This window comes from Sitophilus oryzae, unplaced genomic scaffold, assembly GCF_002938485.1.
Source record: "Sitophilus oryzae breed Bouriz unplaced genomic scaffold, Soryzae_2.0 scaffold_1614_pilon_pilon, whole genome shotgun sequence".
In the NCBI taxonomy this organism is placed as follows: Eukaryota; Metazoa; Arthropoda; class Insecta; order Coleoptera; family Curculionidae; genus Sitophilus; species Sitophilus oryzae.
The window spans coordinates 2,714,659-2,728,038 of NW_022146297.1; the positions used below are offsets into that span (position 1 = coordinate 2,714,659).

At 31.2% G+C, this 13,380-nt stretch overlaps 1 protein-coding gene across 2 annotated transcripts in view; it reads left to right on the forward strand.

The window, feature by feature from the left end:
- Positions 1 to 11,927, forward strand: part of LOC115880055 — a 115,076-nt gene extending 103,149 nt beyond the window's left edge. For both annotated transcript variants that reach the window (XM_030897176.1, XM_030897177.1), the window contains exon 11: positions 11,303 to 11,927. In XM_030897176.1, coding sequence (XP_030753036.1) covers positions 11,303 to 11,702 — 400 coding nt within the window. In that variant the 3' untranslated portion in view covers positions 11,703 to 11,927. The remainder of the gene's footprint in view (positions 1 to 11,302) is intronic.
- The last annotated feature ends 1,453 nt before the right edge of the window (positions 11,928 to 13,380 follow it).

Here is a 13,380-nt window from a genome sequence, read left to right on the forward strand (position 1 = left end):
AATTTAACAAAAAACATTCAGAATCTACTAATAGTGATATATTATTATTTGCATTCACAAAATTCATATGTATATTTTGCAGCATCAATGTTCGAAAAATTATATTTGCAAATAATACAATATCATAGAAAAAAAGGCGTCAGCGACGGCTATGAAATAAAGATCGCTGTCATTTTATATGTAAAATTATTTTAAAATTTTTGATTTTCTTGGGATTTAGGTTCGGGAAAAACGCTGATTAAGTTTTCATTTGGTTTTTCATTATTTTTTTTAGTTTCAAAAAAAAACGTCATAGCTAACGTTTATAGCCTTCATCAGTGTTGTGTCATATGAAAAAAATAGTGTCGAATATAATCCAAAAAATTACATATACGAGGAATAATTATGTTCATGTATTCTACAACATATTTATTAATCCGTAGTATCTAACTAGCGTGACGTCATAAATCTCGCTCTAAGGCTGTTCTATTAGAGACGGCATTGCATCAGCATGGCCGCAAGTTGCTAACCTAATAAAATATACACTAGAAAAGCCCGCGGGAACTGTCAAGTTCAAAGTTATTCGTTTCACAGACTATATATGTATGTATTGTCCATCTCCTAAAATAATGAATAAATATTTATAATTTATTTATCTTATCTCTGTTATACAAGGACAAATGTTTGAAATATATTTCACATTCTACTGCTATGTTAACTATAACTAAATAAAGTAATATTTTAAATATCAAAATAGTGACAATATTTACTTACAAAATAAAGCAGAATTATTCATTGACCATGTTCAAATTGCCTTCTTAATTAGGTACATGTTAGGTACTATATTTTAGAAGTATACGATTATTAGCTACAGGTACTATCAATTCAGCATTATGGCAGTGCTGAGTATTTAATGAAAAAATACACGGTAAACCTGCTGTTTAGGCCGACGAAAATAAAGCGAGTCGTCAGGCAACCGTTAACGATCATATGCGGCGTTGCCATTTAACACATTAACTTTTTAACGGAATTTAGTGTTTGCTTTATGGAGTGTAGAGGTAAGGAGAAATAACTCTTACGGGACTTTTATTGAAAAAGTGGTCACAAAATGGGAAGAATAAGGGTTCGCCAAATAACCACAGTGGCGCTAAAAACGCATGATTCTAAAAAATGAAAAGTAACCATAGATAAGAGAATAAAAATAAATATAACCAAAGATTACCCAAAAAAATTTTGTTTTTATTTTTCAGACAGAGTTTTTGAATATAAAATAATTATTGTTTATCAATATTTTGTGCTTTATTTATTAGTTAACAATGGTTAAAGTGTGTGTGGTGCGAAGTTGATTGAATAGCTGATGGAAAAATAAAGAGCAAAGGCAAAGCCTACGGTATGTAAAATATATAATATTATTCAGTATTGTATTATTTGTATTATATGTAAAAATTAGAGTCAATCAAAAGTGTAGTAAACATTTTTCGTAAGATTATTGATATACATGTTACAAAGTATATTTTTACAATCCTTTTTATAAAGTTACAACCTAAATAAAATTTATTTTTAATGATTTTAAAGTTTAACAGACATGCACAAATTGTTGGCATTTTTTTAAACAAATAAAATTAGGAAATACATAAAATTGTAGGTACTTTCAGGGTGCAGCCACACTATCCTAAAAACGGCGTATCGGCGTAACGGCGTAATGACCTTGAATATATTTCCAGTAATTCTATTGGCTGAAACATTCATCTGTCAGAAATTTTATCTGTCAAATTCATCTGTCAAAAATTTCAGCCAATAGAATTACTGGAAATCGATTCAAGGTCGTTACGCCGTTACGCCGATACGCCGTTTTTAGGATAGTGTGGCTGCACCCTCAAGAAATATAGTTAACTGTAAGTGCTGTATTTTAATAATCTATCAAAAATCAAAATCATCAGGATAATATTAGGTATTGATTTTCAGACAAGAATTAGATTACAGTGATGGTCAAAAGCATTTAGATATTGCTTTGAAATCTACAGATAAGTTATGGCAGTTTCATTTTAAAGAACAAGATATTAAAGTTTGTGATAAAATTGTCATCAGAAATACTGTCCACTTCAGTATTTACATAGAAAAATATTGGAGGATGAAGCTCTACCTACTGCCTCAGGTTAATTTAAATTCTGAATTGCCAATTGAAAAGCCAACTGGACGCCGTGTTTTTTCGATCATACAGTATAATTATACACATAAATAATAATATTATACACATAAACATCCCTTGATAAAGATCAACATTTTGTAGAGCAATAACAGCATCAAATAATGGAAATAATGGACCCTATTGCTCAAATCAAAAACAACATTTCAGCATTACCACTTTATTGGTTATATCAATAAAAGAAATTATTGAGTTTATGAGTCTAGATCCTGCAAGCAGATCTATCACATAATTTAAAATGAAGATTTATCTATTATAGTATGTATAAACACTTTGCATCTTTTATTCAATGTTGTAATGAATTAACAAATTGCAGGTAATTTATTCTAATAATGAAAAAGAAACTTTGGATCAAAAAATATTTTCTTCTGATGAGGCTTATGAATATTAAAGTCTGTTGAAGTTTGGCCATTATGTGTTGGTATACAATTTATTTATGATGTTACAGTAGTTAAACCATCCGAATACAAAACATATTTAAAATCCACTATTCTTAATGAACCAACTTGAGAGGAAGCTAAGAGAAAGGTTCTATTGGGTGGACTACAAGAAAAAGGGACATATACATGAGGATCTGGAAGGGCTATAACATTACGTCTCAAGCCATGGAACAATAGGAAACGAAATTCAAAGGAAAATATTACAATACGTGGGATGCAAATTATAGTGCAAAGAATTGAGAAAAAGAATTATTAAAAGTAGTTATAGTTACGATAGTTAAACCATCCGACTACCAAATATATTTAAAATCCACTATTCTGAATGAATAGCTACTACCAACTTGGGAGGAAGCTGCGAGAACGATTCTATCGGTTGAACTACAAGGAAGACATGAGCATCTGGAAGGGCTATAAAATTATATTATTATTTCACGTCCCAAGCAATGTTGGAATAGCTGGGAGTGAAAAAGAAGATAATACTGCACACGATTCTTGTCTAGAAGTAGTTGATATTAAGGTAGTTAAGCCATCCGAGTATCGAACATTTAAAATCCACTATTCTGAATGAATGGCAACTACGATGGCAAAACGTAAATAAATACTTGTACAATATAAAATTATATTATATTGGCTTAATTTTTATACTAAATAAAATGTGTTACGTTATTTTTGACCTACATTATATTTATTTAAATCCCATATCATCAATTAAACTTTTAATAAAGTTTTCCTAATTATAATTAACATTAATTATAAACTAAAGCTTTTTCATCTTGAATGAGATTTACGAAATAACTTATGAGAAACAATAAAAAGAGGCTCTGATATCTGAATAATCGATAATAAAACCACATATTGACTTACTTTTATACTAAATCAATGTAAGTATGAAGTTATTTTAAAGCTGCATTATATTTATTTTAAACCCATCACCAATTATTACTTTAAATAAAATTTGTCTTAATTATAATTACCATTAATTTTAAGCTAAAACGATAAGAATATTTTTTCGTCGGCTTGAATGACATTTGCGAAATAACTTATGAGAAACAATAAAAAAGGGCCTAGTCTATTGCTGCTGAATAAAAATCTGTAATTTATTTCATGCAACATGAAAATAAAATTGTATTTTTTTTAAACCCGCGGCTTCGAGTTTGCTTCACGTCAAATATTTATGTCTTGAATCATCTGTTCTAAAATGTTCGGCGCATGTCTTAAATTTTAGAATCTTGCTACAACAGCGCCATCCTAATTCTTCCCTTTTTTTGACCATTTTTTAATGCACGGAGTTATTTCTCCTTACCTCTACACTCCATAGTTTGCTTGTTTTAAATTGTTAGAAATTTAATTTATTATTAGACATTTAATGTATATAATAAACGACTAACCATTAAATAAGTAAGATTTATAGGGAATAATACAGAATATAATTATAATTAAGCTGAAACAACTGTTATAACTTTTACATAGCTAACATTTTGTTTGTCCTTAAAAATAGGTATTAACAATTTTAGATATATACTTCCTGGTACTACTATGGTTTCTGATAGGTGGAGAGCCTATCGAAACATAAATGTCCTCGGTGGAGGTGTTTATGAACATCTTGTCTTTATTCACCAAGAAAATTTTGTTGATCCCAATGATCCTCGAATTCACACACAAAATGTTGAAAATTATGGATGAGAGCTAAAAGAAGATTAAAAAGGCAATTTGACACCTCTCCCAATCTGTTTGGCTCTTATTTACATGAATTTATGTGGAGAAACAAAATCTCAGGAGAGCCAGCATTTCCAAACTTTTTAAAGTGCATTGTTGAACAATATCCTATGCAATAAAATATTTTCAGAGTAAAATCTTGATACAATCTTTATCAACATCAGAGTGAATATTTTTCAGATTTCCCTATTTCCATACCTATATTCTTAAGTTTGGCAACACAGCGGTCAATATCTGGATCGCAAATTTTTGTCGGCCTAAACTGCAGGATTACCAAATACACTTTTCTTCCTGAAAATTAATAATTATTTATGAGTTATTAATCGTTTAAAAAAACAATACCGACCTACCTGCAGATACATTATGATATTTAAATATTCAGAAAGTACACTATTAATATTTGTAAAACTTATTACAATAATTCAATATCCTCTTGAAAAATATCATCTTGAAAGTCAATTTGATGTATTTTCTTGCAATAAATATCCTGATTGGTAAAAAAAAACGTAAAACATAAATCTTTTTAGGTTAGAAAGAAAAGTACAAAAATGGTCCAAAAACGATTCTTGCTGCCAAGCTAGGATCAAATTTGGACTGTTTTTTCTAGTCCTAGAACCGTCCGCGTTATAACCCGAACATCTAACTTGATATAATTGAGAAATCCAAAAAAGGTCCAAAAACAGTTCTCATCGAACCCGAACACAAATTTTCTTCTGCGCATGCGTATCACCGTTCTAGGACGGTTCAAGAAAAAAACCGAACAAAGCTTATATATCAAGTTTTTAGATATTTTAGGGGTCAGTTCATACATAAATATTAACAAAGGTTCGTTTAAACGACATTAGTGAATTAGCTACACAAAGTAATTTTAGGAAATTCATCCTCTTAGAGAGTAAAATTATGTCGGAACAATTTGTTGTATGATAATTCCTTACTATCTGGTCTAGAAAAATGAAATCCTACAAAAAGAATTAGAAGAGATTTTTGAAATTCATCAAGCAAATGGTTAGGTTAGGTTGTGACACAAAGTATCATTTAAAAAACATGAGTTAATTATTTGGATAAAGCGAATTTATGAAATGTATACCCTTAGGGAGTAGAATAGAGAATGAAAGTTTTCTGTACGAAAATGCATTACTATAACATCTAGCAGTATAAAATTTTATGCAAGAGTTTATTTAGTGACATCATCTAATGAAATATTTCTTCTTCAAATCATTGGTTCTTGATCATGAAAAAATAAAAAACGGTTTTTAAATTTTCGGATTTTTTTAATACATATAATATTTAAAGAGAATAAAAATGCTCTTAAAATTGGCATATTGTGGCTTTTTATAAATTTTAAGTTAACAATGTGTAATATCTAAGTTAAAAATAATAAAATCGATTTTTTGAAAGGATATACAGGGCGAGTCTTAAATAAGCGCAGTTATCAAAGGTCAAAATATACTACATTTTGACCCCAGAAACACTGTTATGAGTTTTTTGGCGATTTTTTTATAAATTCGGAATTTTTTGAAAAACCTTTTGGATTTTTTTTTAGTTTTTAGTTAAAAACCATAATTATGTCAACATAAGTAATAGATTAAATTTACCAGACAGAAAAACCCGAAAAGCTCCATCAGTGGTTCTCAAAATTTAAGAAAAAAATATTTTTTTTTGAAATTTTTAAAATAAAATAACTCGGTTATTTTGGAGTTATTTGAAAAACGGTAGTGAGAAAATATGTTTTTTATCGAGACTACCAACCCTGAAAATATTTGCAGTTATTCAAGACTCGCCCTGTATAATATCCAGAAAATCGACAATTGCTAAATTTCATATGAAATACGATTAGCTCTAAAACTCTTAAAAACATAGTTTAAATAGTGCCTTTGTAAGGCTCACTAGCTCTATCTATAAAGAAGTAAACAATCATTTAAATCAATGCATGAACAATTCGAGGTGTAACGCGAACGTAGTCGCGGGAAAAAGCTAGTTTTAAATAAATTCATCTCCTGAAAGTGGTATCATAATAGTAGAACAATACTTATATTGTCGCCGAATTACAATCAAAATTCAGGATTCAATTACAATCAAACGTCAGGAACTGATTGTAATTCAACTCGTAAGATTTAACTCCAACTAACATGGCAAGTTAAATACTTAAAACGTTTGAAAAAAGAGCTCTGATCTATTTTAATATGTTTAAATGATATAGCAAATTTGAAGGTATAGGGAAATTAAAATATCTTTGGTTGCACATCATAATACGACCACCAGCAAACTCCATAAGACGACGCATGGTGTCGTTGATGACGTGCACCGAAAGTTGTTTTAATTTCCCGTTAGGCTTTATCAGGAAGTATTACAATATGAATTACACAATGGCAACACTGCACAAAATTCTTTTAAATTTCGTTTGTAGAAAACTGTTTTCTTTTAAATTTATCGCCCTCTATTATGTAGTAGCGAAACTACCGCATCAAAATATCTGATTTGGAGATAGGCTTTAAAAGCCTGTCTCCTTTTGATACCTACAATTTTATACATGTAACGAGGCTTCTGTTGCGTAGCTAAATATTCTGTGGTTACACTTTCTAAATACTCGTAAAAATGACTTAGAAAGTGTTTAGTGTGTGAAAGTTCTAATTATAAAGCTGTACGCACACTGGTGTGATCACGGCCGCGGCCAAAATTTGCTGAAGGATACATATTATGAGCCGTTTCACATTGGCCATACATTGGCGCGATCGAATGTTGGAGATGAAGCCACGGCATATAAATCACACGGCAGGCTAACTCTGCCCAGATCCCATTGTTTAAAATTTCTATAAAATTTGACCATTATGGGTGCCGAGTCAGGGCCGGATTAAAATGTATCAAAAAATTTCCCAGAAAATAAACTTTTGCTAGACAGGGTCGTATTAAAAAAATACTGTAATTGACTGAAACTGAATTTTATTTACACAATACTTTTATCTAAACAAATGAATCGTTAACTGCGCATACTCCTCAAAAAGTAAAAATGAAAAAATCAATTAAACATTTAACTTTAGAGAATAGACAATTAAAATTAAAAAACATGCCAGTAGTCCAGGAGTTACAAACAAGAATTAAAGAGATACCCAATAAATTATCTATTGAACAATCTAAAGAGGCTACGTACAAATTATGTCCATCAATAGACATAGCAAATTTTGTTAATATTCAAATTGCACAAATTAACAAATCAGCTAAAGGAAGAAAAGTAACTGATGAATTTAAATATAAATGTTTGGCTATATTTTTAAAAGCCAAGCCGTCAAAAAAAATTTGAGCCGTCAAATTTGACAGCTGTCAAAAAAATTTCAAAGTTGTCCGATTTTGATAAAAATCGATATATAGGATGGCCATGGGTTAAAAGGAAAGAAAAAAAATTGAGCTGTCAAATTTGACAGCTGTCAAAAAAATCTCAAAGTTGTCCGATTTTGATAAAAATCGATATATTGGATGCTCCCTACCCCATAGTCGGTTTTCATTTTATTTGTCTCACATTATGAAAAAAAACTTTTTAAAAACAAGCTTTTATTTAAATACATTAAAAAGAAAAAATAAGCTTTTTCTTTAAAACTTTTATTATGTCATTACACAATTTTATATTATATAAAAGCTTAGCGACAAGCGATTTGAGTGTACAGTTGCACTCATAAAAATCTGGTACAACTTTATCTTGTAATTCTTCTAATTCCAATATCATGTAAACCTGTCATTATTCCCATCCAGAATAAATTCATCCAGTTTAGAAGAACATTTAAAAACTTTGTGTCCGAATATTACATACGGGTACTGAAAATTGCCAAAATGATCTGGCAAACATCTTATTAAAAACGGTAGAACTTAATAATTAATAAAAAAACGAGACCTCTTTTCTTTTCTCTTTGAATTGTCATGAGCTATCCATAAAAATTAAAAATAGATACGGATAATCAGAAAAACAGTAATTTAGAAATTAATCTTGTTTGTCATTTTGCAGGATACCTAATAATAAAAATTACTTTGAATGCCGTAGACAATGACTGAGTATTAAAACTAAAAGAATTTCGGACTTCCATTGTACTACTAAACTACAAAAACCAAATATATCACACAATAAACAAAAATAAAACTAAAAAAAAACAAAATATATCACTCAAGAAAAGAATAAAATAAATTAAGCCGCACGCTACTGACTCAAAGCTGCCGTAACTGTAAGTTGTCGATGACAAAGACTACGACTGACTACGACACTGGTTAATTTCTGTCGCTGGCACCCATAATGGCGGCGTGCGCAAGGGTATGCGCGTATCGTTCCCGCCAAAGCGAGTTAGAAGTGTCTAGTCCTAGCCGTCAACTATTAAGCTTGACCAATCAGGTTGGTTAGGTGGTTATTTGGAGTGTGTTAATTCATTTGTGTTTGTCAAAAACTCTAACGTGATTAGTCGGGCTTAACAGTTGCCTGCTAGGGCTAGACACAAGTAAGCTAGTTGGCCTGCCGTGTGATTTATATGCCGTGATGAAGCGGTCTGGCGATGGCGGCGTTCTATTCTGCGGTGGCAATCAGATTCAACTCATGGTACAAAGAATACAAGGTATGATCGATAGCGGCTCCAATTTCGTTCAGTTCGCGCATACCACCTGTGACGTCACTACGAAAATAATGAATAAATAAAAAATAAAGAAAGTTGACAGGAGATCTGCATTTTTGAGGTTATGGTTAAGAATTGTTTATTTTTATGACTTTTTAGTTCGTTTAATTTAATAATTACTAAAACCAGCAGTTCCAAAAATATATTTAAAAATACTACATTTATTTCTATATTCGGTATAAAATTGTTTATTAGGTTTTTAGTTTGCGATGTTTATGGTAAATAATTTTCATTTTTATTGCCTCTGAATTCACATGAGGACAGAGATGAGGATATCTATGGAAAAGTAACCACAAGAGGAATTGTTACATCATTTAAAAATGTTGGGAAGTTTATTGTTTCCCATCGAAAAGTAGAAAATGCCAATGCAGATGAACGTATTGTAATTGTGATAGAAGTAATTCCAAGGGTGAAGTTTACTATAATTAGTGGAAGTAATACCAAGGGTGAAGTTTATTATAATTAGTGACCTGTGCTTCTTTTTATATGTAGATGTTTCTGGTTTTGAGAATAAATCGGTTGAACGACACCCAAAAATTTAAAAGGAAGTATTTGCATACCTAGAATATGCCCATCAAGGGTTATATAGCTCAAATTTCCTTTAATGGTAGGCAATTATTCAATGCAAATTAACTTTTTAAGTGACTGAAATATTAAATAGTTTACAATATGGTATATCACTAAAAATATATTACTTTTAGGTACAATTAGGGCCTGATACATTTCAAAAAGTAGAATATTATTTTATATTAAATGAGGTATTGTACTAACAATCAATTTATATTAATACTGGAGATTAAAAATAACAGAATAAATAGTTCTGTTTTTATACTACAAAAATAAACTATAGAATACAACAGTATTTAAAAAAATAAATAAAAAGTGATGTTCCGGCCGAGATTCGAACTCCGGTCTCTCGCTTCCTAGCCCGACTCCTTATGCACTGCTCCACAGTAACTTGCTTAGCGATAATTCAATGACGGTATATAAACAAAAAAAAACAGGTTTATAACAATATCTTGACGATTTGAACTGGCGCGCGGAGCGTGCTGACCAATAGCGCCTGTTATCACCTGTGACGTAGCGACCAACCTGCGCAATATCATACCTTGTATTCTTTGTACCATGGATTCAACTTGTCGAGTTTGATCGCGTGATCGCGACCCAACTGACAGGAATTTCCCGTTATTTTGTGTTTTTTCTTGTTGCAATTTAGAAATGGAGTTAACAGAGCAGCTAATTAAGGCTGTAAAAATACACAAAATCCTATATGATTTATCCGATCCAAGTTACAAAAATAATAGAATTAAAATTAAAAATAAAAAGTTTTAGACAAAGTTGAAGTTGCAATTGGATCGGTAGTACGTATTTATACATTTTTATTGTTTAAGTTTAAATATTGTAGGTAAATATTTCAGAATGTTTTTTTTTGGTATACATAATTCACATTTTTAATTTGTACCTATGTATATCTACAGGATAGCTCCACAGAAATAGCTCACTACATATAGGTACGGCGGTGAACGTGAACGCGAACGTGAAATTTGATTTTCTAAAAAGTAACGAGAAGAAAAAATAAAATTGATTTTCAAAAAAAACGTTTTTTCGAAAAAAAGTCAGCAATTCTTGAAATTTTTAAAACTTTTTTGATGCTATCTTGGTGAACATCTCAAGGCGCAACTTTGCCCCAATTTAACCATCTTCGTATCTATTACGGTTACAGAGATACCAAAGCTCGTACCTCGAATTTGTAGCACCCTGTATATGATCTAGGGAAAAAACAACATTTTATTATTATATCAATAGTTAAAAAACTATAAATCTTTAAATAAAAAGTATAGAGAAAAAATCTTTATAATTTAAATAAATATTATAATTAATATATCGACGAAATATATAACGAAACAAAAATAAGTAATGTATTTCTGTTCAAAAATGGCCAGGTTACTACTCTGAAAACCTATTATTATTGAAAGCGATATGCAAGCAAGTGATTAAACGGTTATCCTCTTTAAAAAAGGTTTGAGGATAGGTCGTAAATCGCCTGTATCCTCGCAAGCAGCGACGGTACACCACACCCGATGTTAGTTGTGTGCCGAATAATCCTCGAGGATCAGCAAAAATATTATTAATAAAATGAGTCTTACCTAAGATATGAATACTCGGGTGACCGAGTATTTTTCACTAGATGATCCCATCACTACTTTTTTAGATGTATAATAAATGATATCCTATTAATATATCTTACTGATTCATTTTTTGTTTGATACAAAAAGTTTAAGATAATAGTTTTGACTTAATTTTATGTTTTGCAGTGTTGAGAGTAAGCAGATCAATTTGCAGTTCTTGCTAGCAGGTTTGAAAGAAATCAGCTCGTGCAAACTAAGAAGAATACACATGTATGGTAAATACAAAGGTTCGCTGTTTCTGCCAAAATCGGACTTAGGGATAATATTGAAAAAAAATCCCCAGCTGATTTACTTGGCTTTGGAAAAAATGATACGTAGGAATAATAAATACAAACATAACAAAGCCAAGTATTACTATCTATATCAAACTTCTGAATTGACGTCTTACCTCTGTTGCCAGCATATTCACAAAAACATACAAACACTTTACAAACAAGACGTAGAGTATGTTTCCATACGCAACTGGTTAGATATAGGCCAATTCGACACAAATGTGTCTATAATCGACCTAGCGGATTTCAGATAAGAGAAATGCTTAATTTTGGTGGTAAAAAGTGCAAAAACACAAATGGATTTAGTTTCAAAGATGAAAAGGGCGTTATAATAAACATCCCCAGAAGTTATTATTCCCCGCAGCAACGTTGATAGACGTCAGACGATAGTCTTTTTTATTTCATCAAACAAATATTTCGAATACGACAGTTCGGTTACTAACAGTTCTATTGACTTATTTTTTCTTTTGTTGCGACAATGTACAGAATATATACAGGGTGGTCCGAATTGTATTCCGGAAACTTCGGCAGCATATTCTGCAGATAAAAATAAATAAAAAAGTTCGTATAGATGTAGGTCCTAAAATGCTTAGTTTCAGAGATACAGGGTGTAGAAGTTTCATTTTTATTTCGATTTTTTCCAAATAATTTCTGAAGTGACGTCAATATTTGGATGAAAATTGGTGTCTGGGAGTTTTTTGACATGAGAAATTTGATTTTGATGTCAATATGACTCCTACTAGTAGAGGGCGCCACCTTAATATTGATGTTACATCAGAAATTATTTGGAAAAAATCGAAATAAAAATGAAACTTCTACGCCCTCCCAAGTAGCATCTATCTGACTTCGAACTAAATCTGACCTGAAGCGACGTCAGACTTTGTGCAAATTTAGGTCGGGTGCTAGTGATACGACCGGTGACGTCGCTTTCGTATTAAAAGCGACGTCGTTGGATCCGAGTCGGTAAATCCAACGATCTGTCGACGTACAAAATAACATCGTACCATTTTTATTAATTCCCCAACGTCGTTCCCACGTTGGCTTGCACGACGTACATATACTTGAACTAGCCCGACGTCTACCCGTTGTCCGAATAGGATACGTCTCACTGATAATCCCTAAAATAACGTCCAATTATATTTTGTTGTATTTTATGTTCATATTTATAACCTAATTTACGTATCTCTATTTACGTCCGTAAATACAACCCATTAAGTAGCATTTGCGACCAATGAACATAATGAATATAACCTAATAAAAAGTTTTTGTAAACATACTTAATTTTTTTATTATGCCTAAAAAACACTAAAAAGGCATTTAGACATTCATCTACATTTTACAGACATCTTACATTTTACAGACACCTTACAGACATTCATCTACATTTTACCTCTAGCTTTTGCAAAATAATAATAGTAAAAACCCATAAATACTTTTTATCCGGAGGAAGAGATGCTGCATTACACTGGTGCATCTTAATTTCATTTTTTAGCTTAGGAAACCAGCAGACCCCATCCTCCTCCCACATGTGAGGTTAGGCTTAAAAAAGTGGCTGCCCATTTTTTTAAGGAGAAAACAAAAATTAAAATATAGTTGCACAAATCACTGATACGCAAAGTGAGGTTACGTGGCGTACGTTGGAATTATATACGTCATAATACGATTGCCGGTCGTCCGGTTTGATGACTTCGGTCGTGTGAGACGACTAATGTTGGAGACCCGGTCGGAATTGGTATATTGGTAGTTCATATTAAGTCGGACACAGAAATCCGCCATTCTTAACAAGTATCAGATTGTCAGCCATTTTAAAATCGTTTTTTGTTTTTAAAATTTATATTCACATTTCGATTTCTAGTAGAATAATATTGATAAGGTTGAGTTTGGGGGGAACCACAGTACAGTTTTATGAGTAAACCAGGTAGAAAATTAAAA